This window comes from Mangifera indica, chromosome 7 (assembly GCF_011075055.1).
Source record: "Mangifera indica cultivar Alphonso chromosome 7, CATAS_Mindica_2.1, whole genome shotgun sequence".
Classification (NCBI taxonomy): Eukaryota; Viridiplantae; Streptophyta; class Magnoliopsida; order Sapindales; family Anacardiaceae; genus Mangifera; species Mangifera indica.
This window is the reverse complement of record NC_058143.1, coordinates 13267422-13284410: the sequence shown is the minus strand read 5'-3', so window position 1 is coordinate 13284410 and position 16989 is coordinate 13267422. Positions and strand designations below refer to the sequence as shown.

Sequence of the window (16989 nt, the reverse complement as noted above, 5' to 3'; positions counted from 1 at the left end):
AGACCTTCATGGATATTAGATTTTATATACCCAGCTATTTGTATAGACTATATCTTAAAATTGTGTAAAAATAATGTGTATAAACTATAATATATCCATCATATAATTGAATGATTTTGAATTAGAGATGATTTTAAGGAAAAGTAATTAATTTAACATTTATTTTAATCATGCTAGGCAATCTTAACCTACTTTTTACATATTATATCAATATAGTTTAAACCTCAATTTTGTACTCAGTTTACCTTCGTATCTAACTTTAGAAATAATAGTATAAACAGTATTTATCTACCACACTTGTTTGCCTATGAATAGTCTGTAGATAGTATCTATGAACAATGTCTATGAATAGTATCTCACTTAACAAGCCTACCTCATGAATAATATCTATGAACAGTATTATGCTTACCCACCTAACCTTGAATAGCACATGCCAACCTCACTCCTATCTATCTATATTTCCAAGAAAATCAAAGTATTATGTTTCGATATAAAAAAATAGATATTGATTTGTTTTAATATAAATAAATTATGCGTATAATTAAATTAACTATAAAACAAAAACAAAAACCAACAACTTTACAAATTAACAAACTAGGATTCATTTTATACGAAAAAATCTCATATTTTCAATTTCAAATCTTCAAACAAAATATTAAATAATATGATAAAATATTATTTATTTCGACTAAGATGTTTTTCAATGAATATATGGATGAAAATAAGGTTGAGAGACTAGTGTTCTAAAGTTAGGGACAAAGGTAAAACGGGTATCAAGTTTGAGTTTTGGTTATATATGTATAATATATAAAAAGTAAATTAAAGTTATATAACATAATTAAAAAAAGGTTAAATTAATTAATATCTCTAAAGTAAATTCATTCATATAATGATACTTTATATTTATATTTGTTATATGTACATGTAACTTTACTTGTATCTGAATTTAGGATCAAGTCTTGACTTGTTCTTCAAAGATTTGTAGGCAACATAATATTGTAAGGAGAAAGGTCTCTATGCAATTAGAAGTTGATATTTTAGGGTAGGATTCCTTTCTTGCTTGCATAAGTCAAATCATTTCATAATTGGCTTTCCTAATTAGACTTTGTTGTTCTGTGTTTTCTTGTAGGAATTTACACTACTATTTATTTAATTACTATTACTATCTTATATTTCTGATATTAGCATAATCTCAATCAATCAGAACATAATTTGAGGAATCAGTCAGAGTATAATTTGATCGATCAATCAAAGTTTCAGTAATCAATCAGCATTCATATCTTGTATATATTTTCATTTTTATACTTGATGAAATGAAAAACAAACCAATATTTTCTACTGCCAACATCTTGAGTGTCCTAAATCTGTCTGATTCTTAAATCTTTGCCATTGCTAGCTCTTGTTGCAGAAGTTGCATGAGAAGCCTTTTTTATTTTTGGTTGCTTTTTGCTAAAGAGTTTGAGTCGCTAATTGAAGTATTCTAACAATTCTTCTTAGACTGTTTCATGGTTACATCGAGAGGGTCCTCTAATATTAGACAAAATTAGCTCCTCTTCTCTTTAGTTAACCTCAAAATTTGTAACTAATGTAACAATTAAAACCTTTAAACCATTTCTTGGTCTCTCCTATAATTTGAAAATCTGTTCATCAAGCTTCATAGAGGACAGATAAATAGCTATCTAGATTAGAACCAAGTTGTAAAAAATTTTAAGTAGAGTTTTTGTTTTTATTTTTAATTTATTCCTTTGAAATTGATTAGGGTAAAAGATGCCTTCTTATTATAATGAGGAATATGATAGTGACAGGAAGAAGAAGCTTGCTGTAATGGCGATTTCCAGTGTCCTCATGATTGGCATGGTGGCCGTGGTCACTGCTGCTGTCATTAAGGGCGGTAATTTTCAAGAGAAGTCACCTGGAGTTATTGAAGACAGTCAAATAACAGCCAAAAAGAAAGCAATTGAATCCGTTTGTCAACCCACAGAATTTCAGAAAAGATGTGTTGAAAGCCTAGAATCCGCCACCGGAAACAACGCTACCGATCCCAAAAAACTCATCGGATTCGCCTTCAAGATCGCGAAACAACATGTCGAGAAAGCTGCAAAGACTTCAACCGCCATTGCAGAGCTCCAAAAAGACCCTAGAGCTAAGAAAGCTCTCCAGGGTTGTAAGGATCTAATGTATGACGCTGTTGATGATTTTGAACGCTCATTTCAAGCGTTAGAAAAAGTTGGAATTAAAAAGATTGGCAAGGCAATGGATGATTTGAAGACATGGCTGAGTGCTACAATAACGTACCAGGAAACTTGCCTTGATGGGTTTCAAAACACAACTGGGAATGCCGGAGAGATAATGAAGAAGGCATTGAAGACCTCAATTGAGCTCAGTGTCAATGCCATTGCTATGGTGAACAAATTATCTTCTGTTCTTGGATCAATAAACATCGGTCATGTAAATGATATTGTTGGAAGTCGCCGCCTCGTTGGAAGAAACTTCAATGTGCTTGGCCATGGCGATGATTATTATCCTGTGTGGCTTGAAGATGATCCTGAAGTGAGACGGAGACTTGCTGCTTTGAATGAACCGCTTCAACTCAAGGCTAACATTGTTGTAGCCAAGGATGGAAGTGGAGATTTCACCACCATTAATGATGCAATAAACTCTCTTCCACAGAAGAGCAAAAATGAAACTATAATATACATCAAGGAGGGAGTTTATGTAGAGAAAGTCTTCCTCAATAAGTCTTATAGCCATCTGATCTTTGTCGGCGATGGCGCTGAAAAGACCAGAATCACCGGAAGTTTGAACTATGTGGATGGCACACCCACCATGCAAACCGCCACAGTGTGTAAGTTTAGCCACATATAATTACTGGTGACTAGAGAAGAGTTAATAAAAGTGGTAGAGGTTGGTTGTCCTAGGAAAAGCCTGGGTTCGAGAGAGGGAGTTGTCTGATCCTAGCTTATCCAAAGTTGGGGTTGAATTTGCGCTAAACCTAGAACTTGATTTGACTTCAATAGAGTTAAGTTCAAACTCAAATTTAAATTCCAATTTGAATCAAAATTTAAGCTAAAATGATGTGGTTTTAATATATATTGATTAAAATGATATCATTTTAATCGATTCGTATCAAATTTTTTTAGATTCTCAAACTTTATGCATCAAACACCTCTAAAATTTAAGTTTGAACTCGAAAATATTAAACTTTCAAGTTCTAGTTTGAACTCATTTGAATTTAACTTGCTTTGGACTTATTTGAGTCGAGTTTAAATTTGAACAAATTCAGTTTGAATCTAACTTTATCTATTGCCGGCGTTGTATTTGGTATTATTCCTAGAAAAAACGGCTTCTTCTAAAATAATTTATTTAAAATCTTCTAAAATAATCGTCTACCAATGATTAATTGAATGATATTGCAGCTGTTCTAGGGGAGTATTTCATGGCGAAGAACATCGGATTTGAGAACAGTGCAGGAGCCATAAAACATCAAGCAGTGGCCTTGAGGGTGGGAGCTGACATGTCCATCTTCTACAACTGCACAATGGAGGGACATCAAGACACACTCTACGCACACGCCAGGCGTCAATTCTACCGTGACTGCAATATCTCCGGCACCATCGATTTCGTCTTCGGTGACGGCTCCGCCGTCTTTCAAAATTGCAAATTCATCGTCCGCAAACCCATGGCCAACCAGCGTTGCATTGTCACCGCCCAGGGCCGGAACTGGACTCATCAGCCAACCGCAATAGTCATCCAGAACAGTTCAATCGTCGCCGACCCCGAGTACTATCCTCTCCGGCAGAAAATCAAGTCGTATCTTGGAAGACCCTGGAGAATCTATTCGAGAACGATTATTATGGAGACTTTAATCGATGATTTGATTCAACCTGAAGGATGGTTGCCCTGGGATGGCGAGTTCGGAATCAAGACTTGTTACTACGCAGAGTTTAATAACTATGGCCCTGGTGCCAACAAGACGGGGAGGGTAAAATGGGAAGGAGTTAAGACCATTTCTTATGAAGAAGCTAAAGAATTTACACCAGCCAATTTCTTTGAAGGAAATTTGTGGATTAAACCCACTGGCGTTCCTTATATCCCTGAATTTGCTTTGAGCAATATAACCGGATATTCTAGCAATGGGACTGAAGTAGCGGCGGGGGCTCCAACACCAACCACCGCGGATCCTCCCCTCGGCAGCAAAGTAGCCCTGACTTCAGCAGTGGTGGATTCACCTGTAGACAATTATCCGGTGAGGGGTCAACCTGTAGAGGCTCCATGGAATGCCGTGATGGGTCAACCTGTGGTGGCTCCATCGCCAAGCAGCTAATCGGAGTTTGCTATCTTTGTTTATTTATTTATTTTATGTGATTTATATGAGTATTGATGTCACTGATGTGGTTATTTTTGTATAGTCCCTGAAGATTGGTTATTTTAATTAATGTCTCTCATAAATGTTATTTTCTTGAATTTACATAATTAATTTGAGTAAATAACATTTTCTCACCTAGATTTGGACTAACAACACTTTTTACTTTTAGATAATATAAATAATATTTTTTCATTTAAAATCAAATTTTCTTAAAAATAAAAGAACTAATAAAATATAAAAAAATTAGTAATTTTATTATTTATTAATTTTTAAAAAATAATAAAACATTTATTTTTAGATCAGATCAAAATATTTTAAATATGATAATTTAACTCTTAGAAAAACTTACAAACTCACAAATAAATTTTTGAAATCTTTTCAAACATTATATATTTTGTAAATACTATTATAGACCTAAGAGTTTATAATATGAGATTTTCATCTCTAATTTATAACATTCTATTTAATTTTTTGGGTTATAATTGTCATTTTAAAAACTTTGAATTAAAATATCCCAAACTTTTTTTAAAATTTTTGAAAATCTCTTAAAAATTCATCAATATCTCAAAAATTTTAAAAATTACAATTTCTTTTAGAATATATTATTGACATTATTATCTATAAAAAAGAAGAAAAAACAAGGGTGCAAGTGAAATAAAAAAAGAATTACTTGAATTCTCAAATAATTTAGATATTTAAAAGATTTATTTTAATTTTTGTTATTTTGAAATTATAGGATAATTTTAAAAAATAAAATAATATAAATATAAATATAAATTTATTTTTTAATAATATTTTTTATTAAGAAAATTGGATTTTTAAAAAATACTATTAAATGACCGTCGTGTCATTTATTTTTTAATACACCGAGCTTTAATAAAAAAACTAAAAAAATATAAAAAACCCTACACAAGCTGTTGGGTTACCAAACTCGTGGATTTATTCAGCGTTTCTACCATCCCTGGTGAAACAACATTCCCTTGGATTGTCTCCCCCAAACCCTCCTCTATTTTCTCTTATACAATGGCGGCTTCATCGTCCCCTGTGTCCTCCTACTCCTCGGATTCCTCGTCCTCTGACACATCATCCTCATCCCACCGTCGTCGCCGCCGTCGAAGTATCCGTCGCGAAAAAGATAGAGACAGGGAATCTCTCAAGATCCGTAAAAAGTCTCGGTCACACTCAAAACGACGTCGCAGACACCACAATCACTCTTCAGAGTCTGAGTCCTCCCAATCTAATTCTCCCAGGTTCGGTTTTTTAAAATTATTATTATTATTCTTTTTGTGTGAGAGTTAAAAATTGGGATTTTAGCGGTTAGAACTTGATGGGCTCTTCATATCGATGCAAAATAAACTATTAGCTTGTAAAAATTGGTGATTTCTGCATAATTTTCTAAATTAAGGTTTTAATATTGATGTACAAAATTCTAGATGTTTCTGTTTTATGACTTATATAATTGTTATTCTATAGCTTAGAATTTGACGGGTACTTCATTTCTGTGTAAACTTTTTAGCTTGAAATTAGGTGGCTTCTGCATAATATTTTAGATTATGTTGTTAATATTGGTAGATTTTGTTATTTGTGATTGCCTTTAATGTTTTGTGTTTATTAAAATTGATTTATGGATTTTTATTGGGATAGATTACAAAGAGGAAATAAAATTTTGAAAAAAATATTTCAGGTTCCTAGAATCAGAAGAGTCCTGAACATTTGATGTCTTAAGTGGATTCCATTTGTTGATTTTTAGAACTAGTTTGTGCATGTCTTAATATTAGTGGGAAACTTTATAGCATAATATGTACTGAATTTCTGTAAACAATTGATTAACGATGAACAATTTTGGATGAGGGAAGACTAGTTCTCTTCAGTATTCCACTGTCTCAATATGGTAGAACGACCAACCATTTGTGATGAAATTTGATCTTGTTGTTGGGTAAAAGTGGTTTTGAGCAGTAGAAATTTGAGTTTTAGAATTCTTTTTCAATAATAATTTGACATCTATTGTCTATTTTTGGTTATTTAGGGGTGAGAGTTCTGATAGTGAGTATGAAAGTCATGCAAAGAGGCGGAAGAAGGACAGAGCAAAGAAGGTAGTTGCTTGATGTTCCATTTTTTGTTCTCAATTTATAACTTCTTGTCTATGCACTTAAGTTTGTTTTTCCTTTATTTTCAAGACTAAAGAAAAGGGCAAGAGCAAGAGTCATCACCACAAACGGCATAAGGATAAAGTTAAAGAGGTAGGCCAGTACTCTCTTTAGCTTTCTACTTTTATTTGGATTATGAAACACCATTTTCTTCTACATCTGTGTCTCTTTTATATCATTGAATGAAAAGTACATCATGATTGATGAATCAAAACAAGAAAATTGCCAACTGTTTAGAATAGAAGGAATGGAGAATTATTTTTGGGAATTTTGTATACTAGAGTGTAATTTGCTTTTTAATTTTGTGTTATTCAGTTTCCATCCTGCTGCATTATCATTAATAATTTTCAATGCATCCAGAAGATTTTATTTATCTTGGCTTGGTTTTTTGACGTGCAAGGTGTTTAGCCAATTATGGTTTTTACATTGTTTGACGGTATATACCTCTATGATATATCAATATTTGAGGTGCTTATGATACTTTCTACCTGTTTTATGGTTTGGCTCTTTGAAATTGGAGCTGGGGTCTATGACATGATGACTGGGTGCTACTTGCCTGGATTTTGTTTCTGGGTGGTCTGGTTTGTCTTGGCAATGGGAGCCATACATAGAAGCAGCAGGATGAGGGAAGTAGTGGCCCTGTACAGCTATCAAAGGTATTTTATTGCAGTTTCACTTTGGTTCTTCTTTGTCTGAAATTTCTAGTTTGTGTTGCTTTATATTTGCCTTAACTTTTTTTATTTACTCAACAGTTTTTAGGGCGTGACAAAGATGATGGAGTTCGCCGAAGTGCTGTCTCTGGAAAAAAGGTAATGATATTCCCTTTCCACTATTGTAGTCTTTAATAATTGTAAGTAGTATTTGATTTATAGAAATTTATGACTATGAAGTTTTAATTCCTTTTCCATGTAGATTCTATTAAAACTTGATAAATCAAAGGAGGATAAAGCTGCAGAAAATAAGAGAAATGAGTTGCTGAAGTTCTTGAATGCTAGCTTTGATTGAGCAAACGGAGCTTGCTGTGTCAACTCTATTGAACCATGAACATACAGAGAGCTAGCTAGTTCACAGTAGTGTCTTCTGGGACAACTAGGTCGCTGAAAATTGTGTCTTCCCACATGACTAGGTCACTAAGCAAGGAGTCACATTTATAGAATTGTGTTTTCATGAGAAATTTAGGGGCTTTTACCACAATTGGGGTGAGAGTTTGTGTCTCTGTGTTGCATTGTAATCTTAACTCTCTTTGAACTTTGGATCAACTGTGTAATTCATTGGGTGCTTAATATTAAAGATTCTTAATTTGTTTGATGGTTCATGTGGATGTATGGTGAGTTTTGGTGGTTCTTTTTCTGAAGATGAGAACAAGTAATTTTAAAGCAATTTCTTATATGATAGATATTTGGTCAAAAACTATTTTCTTTAGATTCACTAATACCTATGATCTTCAATACCCAGCAATGGAAATCCGAAATTTGATTAATGAAACTGTCTCCAACCTTTGATTGAATTTTTCCAGGAATCTTTCAATTTCATGCTTAAAGTCAACTAATATAGATGGTCACAAAAGCGCATACTGGTAAGAGATATTTTGTCTCTAGTGTCATTACAATTGATTTATTAATGTTTAATGTGTAAAATTTGCAATTAAATTACTAATTTAAACCCATTAAGAGAAGACAAAGGGCATTGTTGTCATATGAATAAACAAAGGGCATTATAGTCTTATGCACAGTTTCTGCTTTCTAGTTCCTTTATAAAGGGTTTCCCATCCTCTAGGGTTTTTGATTAAAATCTTCTAAGCCTCCATCTTCAGCCTTTCAAAAACTGGGTCAACTCTTTTCCATATTTCTTGCCTTCATCTTACGGTCTCTTACAAAATTATTTTTTGTAACCATTTAAACAAAAATCATGTAGATTTTTATTTCAATGTTGCACAGAGTTCTTCTTGGAAACCCATATGCCATGGTTTCTAAGATTTTATATGTGCATATAACAAAATTTCTATCCTTTCTGCTTGAGCCTTGTCACTGTTTTCTTACAAGAGGAAATTATATGGACATGTGCTCCAATGTTATTGGATAACATTTTCTCAACTTAAAGTTTTGTATATTTTCCTGGGTTATGTACTTTTTGATCCAGATTCTACCTGTGTCAAAATTTGCAGCATAAAATTAAGATAAAAATGTCCATTTAACTCAAAAGGCCAGACTTCCATTAACATTGTAAACATAAAAATGTGGTTACTGACCATAAATCATCCCAAAATTTTTAGTAAAAATTTAGCTGTGAAGACTGTTTCCAGTACTTCCCAGAACATTAATCAAAAAGATTTGTGATGGATAACGAAATGCTACAGAGCTGGCTGAAGAACTTATTCATCGGACTAATTGGGCATTTATAACCTTTTTTCTTATGGAAACCATCTTGACAGGACTCGGCATTGCTCATGGCACCATTAACCCAAGTCTTGACCTTTTCAAAACCTTTAGAACTCAAAGCCTTCATGGAGTCTTTAATCTGCTCAGCCGCTTGCTTGTAGTTCTTTGAGCAATCTTGCAGACATTGTTGCATGTATGCGTCCTTTGTTTTGCCCACCAATTCGGAGATGTAATGGTTTGTTTCACTGGCATTCGACAGGGCGAGCTTTAGAGAAATTTTTGCAAGATCTTGCAGATTGGCTGATTTGCTCTCACTATCAGATGTTAGAGCAGCAATGCAGAGCGTCCTGAACCTTGAATTTTCACATGTTTTTGTGATCAAATCGATGCCTTTGAGTGATTGATCCTTGCATAAAATTTGCAATGGCATGAAGGTGATGACAAGAAGAACAAAGTGGGGTATTGAAAAAGTGTTCATGGCTTTGCTAGAATTATATTGTCAAATGATTTTATGGGTTTTCTTTTCTTGTGCGGGAGGTATTTGTAGAGGTGATTAGGGCATTTGTGTTAATACCATGCTTGCAAGAGAGAAGCGCTTTGTCACAAGTTTACCTTTTTAGTTGGGTCTTGGAAATTACAAGATCAACTTTTTTCGGGAAGAATTTTGACTGTTTATTTGGTCAAACAAAACTTTTGGGATAATATTGGACTACTCTTAAGTTTTACATTGGGAAGATTATTGTTTGGACCTTGTGCAAATGGACCCTCAAAGTTTGAAAAATATATAACTAATACCATTTTACCTTGGCTTTGTTATTTTTCATTAATGTTAGTAAAATGGTAATTTTAGTCTTATTGATGTTGAAAATTGCACCAATGAGAAGTACACTGAACAATGATGAAATTTAATGCAAGAGATTATGAGCAGTTGGAAGCTTTTAATGTCGTTTGATATGTTGCTTGGAAGCTTACATCTACAGTTATGTTGTTGAATAGTTTGAATAAATCTTAACATAATTATAGTATGATACTAAAAATATGGTCTCTAAACCTTTGTATGATCTTGAATTTATAGGAGAATAGGCTAGGGTTACATGTGTAATTTAAGACAAAAGTCATAATACATCGGATCCTTATAATTTTTGTTACCATTAGGTGATTGTAAACTTTCAAAATAGTATGAGAGTAATTGCATTCCAATTGTAATTGACTTTATCATAGAAAGTGATCTTATGATAATAGAAAACATAGATTGTATTGTAAGGAGATAATGAGAACAATAGCGATTGCTTAGTTTTCTTCCCATTATCTACATTCAAATCGACTCGCATATAGGTAACATGTTTGAATGTTAATCGAATAACTTATTGTTATTTGATTACCAGTCACTTTTGTGGTGTTGAATTCGTAAATTTGACTAAAGAGAAGTTTTGACTAAAGAGCATCTACCTTCCAATTTTTAAAGTGTAAATAAGGTTTTGAAAATTCTTCACTTTTCAACAATAATTGGATGGATGAATGATATCTTTGCTTAGAAATATGTCATAAAAAATGACGTCTCGACCTTACAATAAATGCAATGCATGTGTGCACGATATCCCTATTATAGCGACTTGATCCATCATAACGTCTTGTTGACACAACTTGTTTTATTCATTAGATCAATAATGCATGTCATCGACTTGACTTAGCCTAAGTATCAACTCCCCTTCTTCATTAGATAAATGATGCCTTGTCGATACAACTGTTTGTTCCTAAATTGTCTATAAAAAAATGATTTGATACTAAGTGTTAGCTTCTTCATTTATCCTAACAGGTTTGGTTAGAGTATATAAAGATTATTATGTTAATCTATTTTTTATTACTGATATTACTTTATTTATTTTGTAGGTGATAAAAATTTCGGTAATATTTTATTACTAATGATAATGTAGTAGGTAATATAAATAATAATTTAATTAACACCTTCATTTTATATATTAAAATATTACTTAAATAATATTGATTTTATGATAATTTTACCCCTATTAATTTTTTTAATACAAAAATAGTCGTATTTTCAATTAATATAATAAACGACATGAAAAATATTTTAAAATAATTATATTAACAGATATTTATGTAAAATAACATTTTAATATTATTTTATTAAATCCAACAAAATATAATAATTATTTATAGTAACAAATTTGTATATAATATATTAATAATTTTTATCTAGTAGTATTTTAAAAAATTTATCTTTATAGTAATTTTTTATTATTATAAAGCCAAGTGATATGATGGTCCAAAACCAAAGCTACCTACGACATGTAGTTCTTGTACCTATCAAAAGGACGACAAATATATTAGATGGAGTTCGGGTTTTGATGGGCCTCAAGAAGACGCCCAAAATCTAATTACAGAAGACCGCCCTTATCATTACGAACTAATATTTCGAGAAACGTCGAAGCCAGAACAGAGCTCAGCTTTCACTCTTGCCATGTCTAAGCACACTCGCGATCAAGCGCTGGTAAACAATTAATTATTCTGTTATTTTTTTTCTTAATCATCTCAATTTACCAGTTTGTTCATGCGCTGTTTGATTTCCGAGAAAACAGAAGAATACGAAATGAAGTTACTTATGTCGCTTTCTGTTAAGATAAATAATAATTCTTTTTTATTTTCTTTGTTCTTGTTTAAAGAAGTTATCGTAAGTTTAATTTTAAATTGCTGAGTTTTTTTTTTTTTTTTTTGGGATAAGTTTTTAAATTGCTTAGTTAAAGATTAAGCTGAGTGTTTTATTGTTAATGTGCTTTAAATATATTCATTTATAAGTATTATTTATGGTTTTTTAATTTTGAATAAGAGGTGTTTATGATATAGGTAAATTTGTTACTTTCTTCCAGGATTTCCAGGGTTTTTTGAATGACTTGCAGGACTGGGAATTTTCACTCAAAGACAAAGACAAAAGAATGAAGCCTCAAGCTTCTCAAAAAGATAATTTGGTAATTTGCGTTTCACGCTATTAGTTCCAATAACGGTGTTTGTCTTGCTGCTTGTATTTGTTGTATAACGAGCTTTAGCATCCAACTACATGATACTGAGGTCAAATCTTCAACAGCATAGAACATTGTTAGTGGTGTGTAGTTTTGAATTAGGGTGCGTGAATAGCTGTCCTTAGTTATTTTATTAGACTCTTGGAGTAGGAGATAGTGGCATGTGCGGTTGTTTGTGCATCTTGGTGGACCGGTGGGTGATTAAGATATGTGAATATTACTGTACTGTATAGTATAGATGCAGTTCTGGGCTAATCTAAAGGTTTTGTGCCTCAGAAAGTTGGTGAAAAGCTTAGACCATGCGGAAATGATTCTACGGTGAATTCTTATTTTAAGAACTATGATGCATTTAGTCGCATATCAAGTAGTTTAATGACTGAAGAGAGTCTACCAGATGCTACTTCAGAGAAGGAACTGGTAGGAATTTATCTGTGAGTATGATTCTAATGGTTCTCATTTAATCATGTTGTTTACAAGTGTTGAATTTGCAGGGTAATGAGTATTTCAAGCAGAAGAAGTTTAAAGAAGCTATTGACTGTTATTCAAGGAGCATTGCTCTGTCACCCACCGCTGTAGCCTATGCAAATAGGGCTATGGCCTTTCTTAAAATCAAGAGGCAAGTTATATTAGACATTCACTAAAGTATATTTGAACTGCCAGAATTTTTTAGTTCTATTCCTGGTTTTCATTGCTGTGTTACAGTATAGGTTTCCCTCCTTGACTGGATGGGTTTGATACATCAAATATGAAATCAAGATTTTTAGTTTTCTGTTTGTTTTCTATCTCTCGTTCATTAGATTTCAGGAAGCTGAGGATGACTGTACGGAGGCCTTAAACCTGGATGATCACTACATAAAAGCTTACTCACGTCGAGCTACAGCTAGAAAAGAACTTGGGAAGCTTAAAGAGTCCATAGAGGGTATGTTTAGTTCTTCCATCATCATGGTTCATAATAATCAATGCATTGATCCTTTTGTGATTTTGATGTCTGACATGGTGATTATAGCCAATTGCAGATTCAGAGTTAGCCTTAAGGTTGGAGCCTCAAAACCAAGAAGTCAAAAAACAATATGCTGAGGTCAAATCTCTGTATGAGAAAGTAAGGATCTTACTGTGTGGAATTCATTTGATCACTTCTACTTGTTGGCATTTGACCTACTTCTAATGCAGAGATACTGGTTTTCTTGTTATAATTTTCCAATTAATGGTATTCATGCGAAATTGGTAACTTGATTGAAAAAGTTCTATTATGTCATGCTAGAGTTTGTCATATACTGATAGACGTGGCCATTACTTGTTTTAAGAGTGGCATCCTAGGCATTTCTGGTGTGAGTTGTTTTCTTCTTTGATTGTTATTGCTATGTTTTTAACAATTGTCCTCATGTAGAGTTAGAATTTAATCTTAACCAGTTTCATAAACTGGGATCAACATATATTGTGTATTGTGCATTTCCAAACGTGATTTGCTGACTGAATGTAACTTAGATGCTTTGTGTTTAACTGATATAGTGTTTGTATCATCTAGAGAAGATGGTGGGAGAATTGCTATACAATAATTATGGATGGAACTCAAACTTTTGGCTTTCCATTCCCTTTTTTGTGATACTGAATTGATGAGATGCACTTTTGTTTAGCTCAATAGGATAATTTAGTTTCTTAGTTTCTCCCATGCCTAAATGATTATGATGAATTTTTTTATATGCTTTTATATTAATGTAATTCTAATTCTTTGGAAATATTGCTATTGGTTCCTCCAGGAGATTCTTCAGAAGGCATCTGGAAAAATTAAAAGCTCTGTACAAGGGATGCAGAAAGTTGGAAATCCTGGAATTAAAGTGAACAGAGATGAGGTCTGCGCTGTTCCAAATACCACTCAGAAGACTGGAGTGGTAGCAGTTAAAGAAAATCATGCTAAGGTATCTGCTCTTGGCTGTTGCATTTATGAGAGGAAAATGGCAAAGCTAACATTTATGGATATATATTATATATAATTTGCTGTAATTACTCATCGAAGTTAAACAAAAATTCTTGCAAATAAAGGACCTGTGAGTGGTTGGGATATGCAGAAAAGGAAGAATAAATGGATATTCTTCATAAAAATTCATAAACCTATTCTATTGTGGAACAAGTACACTCTAGATCTTTTTCTTTCAAGTAAATGGATGAACTGATAACATCAAATTAATTGGTCATGCTGTGTTCTCTTTTATTTTTCTTTTTTATTAATATATAGATGAAGTTCCTCAGTCTAATAATAAGTACGTAAGAACTTTATCCGGGATAATGATGACTTTTGATTTGCCATTACCCCTACAACTCTTCTTTTTTTGAGTTTTAGCAATTCTGATTTCATGTCTCTAACCATCCTAGGCTACAATCAAAAGTAATGAAATATCCTACAATGCGCCTACAATTTCCCAGAGAGTAGTTGATGAGCTTTTCTAATTTTCTCAGCACTATGAGAATTTTGATATGAAACTACTGGTCAATTCGTGGATTTAGTTGAAACAAAAACGTTTTGGAGATTGCATCTTCCGACTATAAAGTTAAAAGGAAATTTTTGGCTTTTTTTTTTAATTAGGACAATTTATTGAATGATCTCTATTTTCCTAAAAGTAACTGTATAGCAGGTAAGTAATGGAGAGAATACTGTAAGAACTCTTTCCGTGGAAGAAATTGGAGACCGGAGGATTGGAGCTAAAAGCAGAGCTAAAGGTCAACAAGATGGTTCTCAAGCAGATGGTATACAACGTTTCGGTTTGGAGAAGGTATAATGTTAGTTCCTTGCAAGTCAAGTTTTCTCTCATAATCTCTCTCTTGGAACTAGTTATGAGAGTTGCTAGTCTTTCCTGATTAATGACCTCCAAATATGATCACATGAAAATGCATCTTTGTCATGATTCTTCGGAAAGCAAAAAGCATTTAACTACATTTCTTTATTTGACTATTGGTATTTTGATGCATACAATCTGGTCAGGGCATTCTTTTCTATGACAAGTGTATGGTTAATGTTCTTTTCTAAATACTTCCAAATACTATAACCCAACTTATAAAATGACTAGTGTGTTAGATTTTATTATAATTTTTTTTCTTAGTTTTGTCCTTGATATATCTTATAATCTCTCTTTAGAGGACTGTTCAATCAATCATCTTTTATGATATTGAACTCAGTTAAGATTGAGTTCCTCATTTTTTTTTGTCAAATTCTTTATTTCTTTTACACCCATCACTGTTGTACTTTTATCCTTTCTTGTTACTTGGCAATGAGCTCTTACCATTCTTTGTAGAGGAATCATGGAACCAGAAAACAAGACTTGAACCTATCTGTGCATGAACTTGCTTCTCGTGCAGCATCTCGAGCCATTGCTGAAGCTGCAAAAAACATCAAACCTCCAAAATCAGCTTATGAATTTGAGGTTTCTTGGCGAGGCTTCTCTGGTGATTGCACCTTACAGGCATGTCTGTTGAAGGTATGCAAACAAACATTGCTATTTAGCAAATGTTTCAACTGTGCGTGTCTGCAGTTTCTAAATTATTTAGTACATGTTGAATCAAGTGCCATCAACACATTGACAGTCCTTTTTAATAGATTATTTCATTTGATTCATTCGTTTATTATTACCATTGACATTCCTCCTTTATTTTCGAAACATTAGGCCACTTCTCCAGCTGCGCTGCCACAGATATTTAAAAATGCCTTGTCTGCTCCAATACTAATGGGCATCATTAACACAGTTGCCACCTTTTTTAAGTAAGTAGAGTTCTGATCTCTTTTGTATGTCTCAGTGGCTTAAACTTTGTTTGAGCTTTAATTAGATGCTTGTTTCCCCTATGGTTAATTCTGTTTGCAGTGAAGAAATAGATTTGGCGGTCAAATATCTCGAAAATTTAACCAAGGTCCCTAGATTTGACATGCTCATCATGTGCCTTTCATCAAAAGATAAAGCTGGTATGCTCTCATAAATTAACTTTGTTGTGTCAAATCCCCTAGATGGTTTACATATAGCCACCATAGATTTTCGGTGGAGCAAACCACTATCTCCACTACTCTTTTCACATTGAACATGATGACTTAGATTGATATCATAACTTGAAGTGCATTATGAATATCATTGTACTGATCCCATAACCCCCTTTTAACAGATCTCCAGAGAATATGGGATGAAACATTTTGCAATGAAGCTACTCCAATTGAGCATGCTGAGATTCTTGATAATTTGCGTTCAAAGTACTGTCTCAATCGGTAATGGTCCTTATGGATGTCCAAGAGATGTTCTGAGCTATTTGGTTTGTCTCTCTTGAACTTGCGATGTGGCAATTTTCCCCATTTATGTTGGTAAACTAATTAATCGGTGGCAATGTTGTCCTAGCAGGACGATTTCCCTTTATAGGTCCACTGAGCTCATGTTTATATTCCAAAATTTGTGAAGTATAGTCTATGAAATTCAAAGTTAGACACTGGTGGTAGGTTGAACGTGATCTTAGACATGGATAAAATATGACTCTGGAAAACCACAGTGGGGTTGTTGGTGGTTGATTGTCAAAGTCAATTGTTACTCATTTTTGTCATTGAATGTTTTTGAAACCCCACTTCAAAGGAATCGTTAATATGCTAGTACGATCATGGATATAAATACAAAAATTGATCTAGTGTATTCTAGATGGAGTATTCTGGGTTTTCTTTACTACTAAATATTTTTTCAAGTTGTAGAAAATCCTAGATTACGCCCAAGAGATGAATTCTTTATTTTCCTTGCTCTCCTGTTGGAAATTGGAACACCAAGTTAGTGATAGTTACTACTTAACTGACCCATATTTTTTACCTGTGAATTAATTCTATATCTGGAGAAAGGGGGTTGCCCATAATGATTCTGCTCAAGCTTTTTGGTCTTCCAAGATAATTTTCAGTCAGAAATCAAACAATATTGGTCCATTTCTTGTATCCCACCTCCATCATTAGTATAAATTTGAAGTTGGGGTTAATCACATGTTAACCCCTAAAGTTTGACATAATCACATTTCCTTAAAACTATGTTATCCCCTTAAAATGAAAATTTGAC

At 33.1% G+C, this 16989-nt stretch overlaps 4 protein-coding genes across 5 annotated transcripts; 3 read left to right on the top strand and 1 right to left on the bottom strand.

Moving 5' to 3' along the window:
* The first annotated feature begins 1820 nt into the window (after nucleotides 1–1820).
* LOC123221500 (probable pectinesterase/pectinesterase inhibitor 58) lies at nucleotides 1821–4324 on the top strand. Its single transcript, XM_044644340.1, has 2 exons — nucleotides 1821–2845; nucleotides 3417–4324. Exons 1-2 carry the CDS (start codon nucleotides 1825–1827, stop codon nucleotides 4322–4324), a joined length of 1929 nt encoding a protein of 642 aa, XP_044500275.1. The 5' UTR covers nucleotides 1821–1824.
* Nucleotides 4325–5277: 953 nt separating this feature from the next.
* Nucleotides 5278–7828, top strand: LOC123220004 (splicing regulatory glutamine/lysine-rich protein 1). Its single transcript, XM_044641988.1, has 6 exons — nucleotides 5278–5616; nucleotides 6393–6459; nucleotides 6544–6606; nucleotides 7125–7169; nucleotides 7266–7322; nucleotides 7426–7828. Exons 1-6 carry the CDS (start codon nucleotides 5390–5392, stop codon nucleotides 7516–7518), a joined length of 552 nt encoding a protein of 183 aa, XP_044497923.1. The 5' UTR covers nucleotides 5278–5389; the 3' UTR covers nucleotides 7519–7828.
* Nucleotides 7829–8702: 874 nt separating this feature from the next.
* Nucleotides 8703–9385, bottom strand: LOC123221769 (putative invertase inhibitor). Its single transcript, XM_044644675.1, has one exon. It carries the CDS (start codon nucleotides 9367–9369, stop codon nucleotides 8830–8832), a length of 540 nt encoding a protein of 179 aa, XP_044500610.1. The 5' UTR covers nucleotides 9370–9385; the 3' UTR covers nucleotides 8703–8829.
* A 1849-nt stretch (nucleotides 9386–11234) lies between these two features.
* Nucleotides 11235–16598, top strand: LOC123220147 (RNA polymerase II-associated protein 3-like). Of its 2 annotated transcripts, none has more exons than XM_044642177.1 (12): nucleotides 11235–11403; nucleotides 11780–11878; nucleotides 12206–12346; nucleotides 12421–12545; nucleotides 12727–12848; nucleotides 12946–13028; nucleotides 13687–13845; nucleotides 14560–14697; nucleotides 15217–15399; nucleotides 15586–15680; nucleotides 15781–15878; nucleotides 16073–16598. In XM_044642177.1, the coding sequence occupies exons 1-12, from the start codon at nucleotides 11374–11376 to the stop codon at nucleotides 16174–16176; spliced, it is 1377 nt and encodes a 458-aa protein (XP_044498112.1). In that variant the 5' UTR covers nucleotides 11235–11373; the 3' UTR covers nucleotides 16177–16598. The 2 variants fall into 2 exon arrangements, with proteins under 2 accessions (XP_044498112.1, XP_044498111.1); XM_044642176.1 differs by having other exon boundaries at nucleotides 14557–14697.
* Nucleotides 16599–16989: the final 391 nt, after the last annotated feature.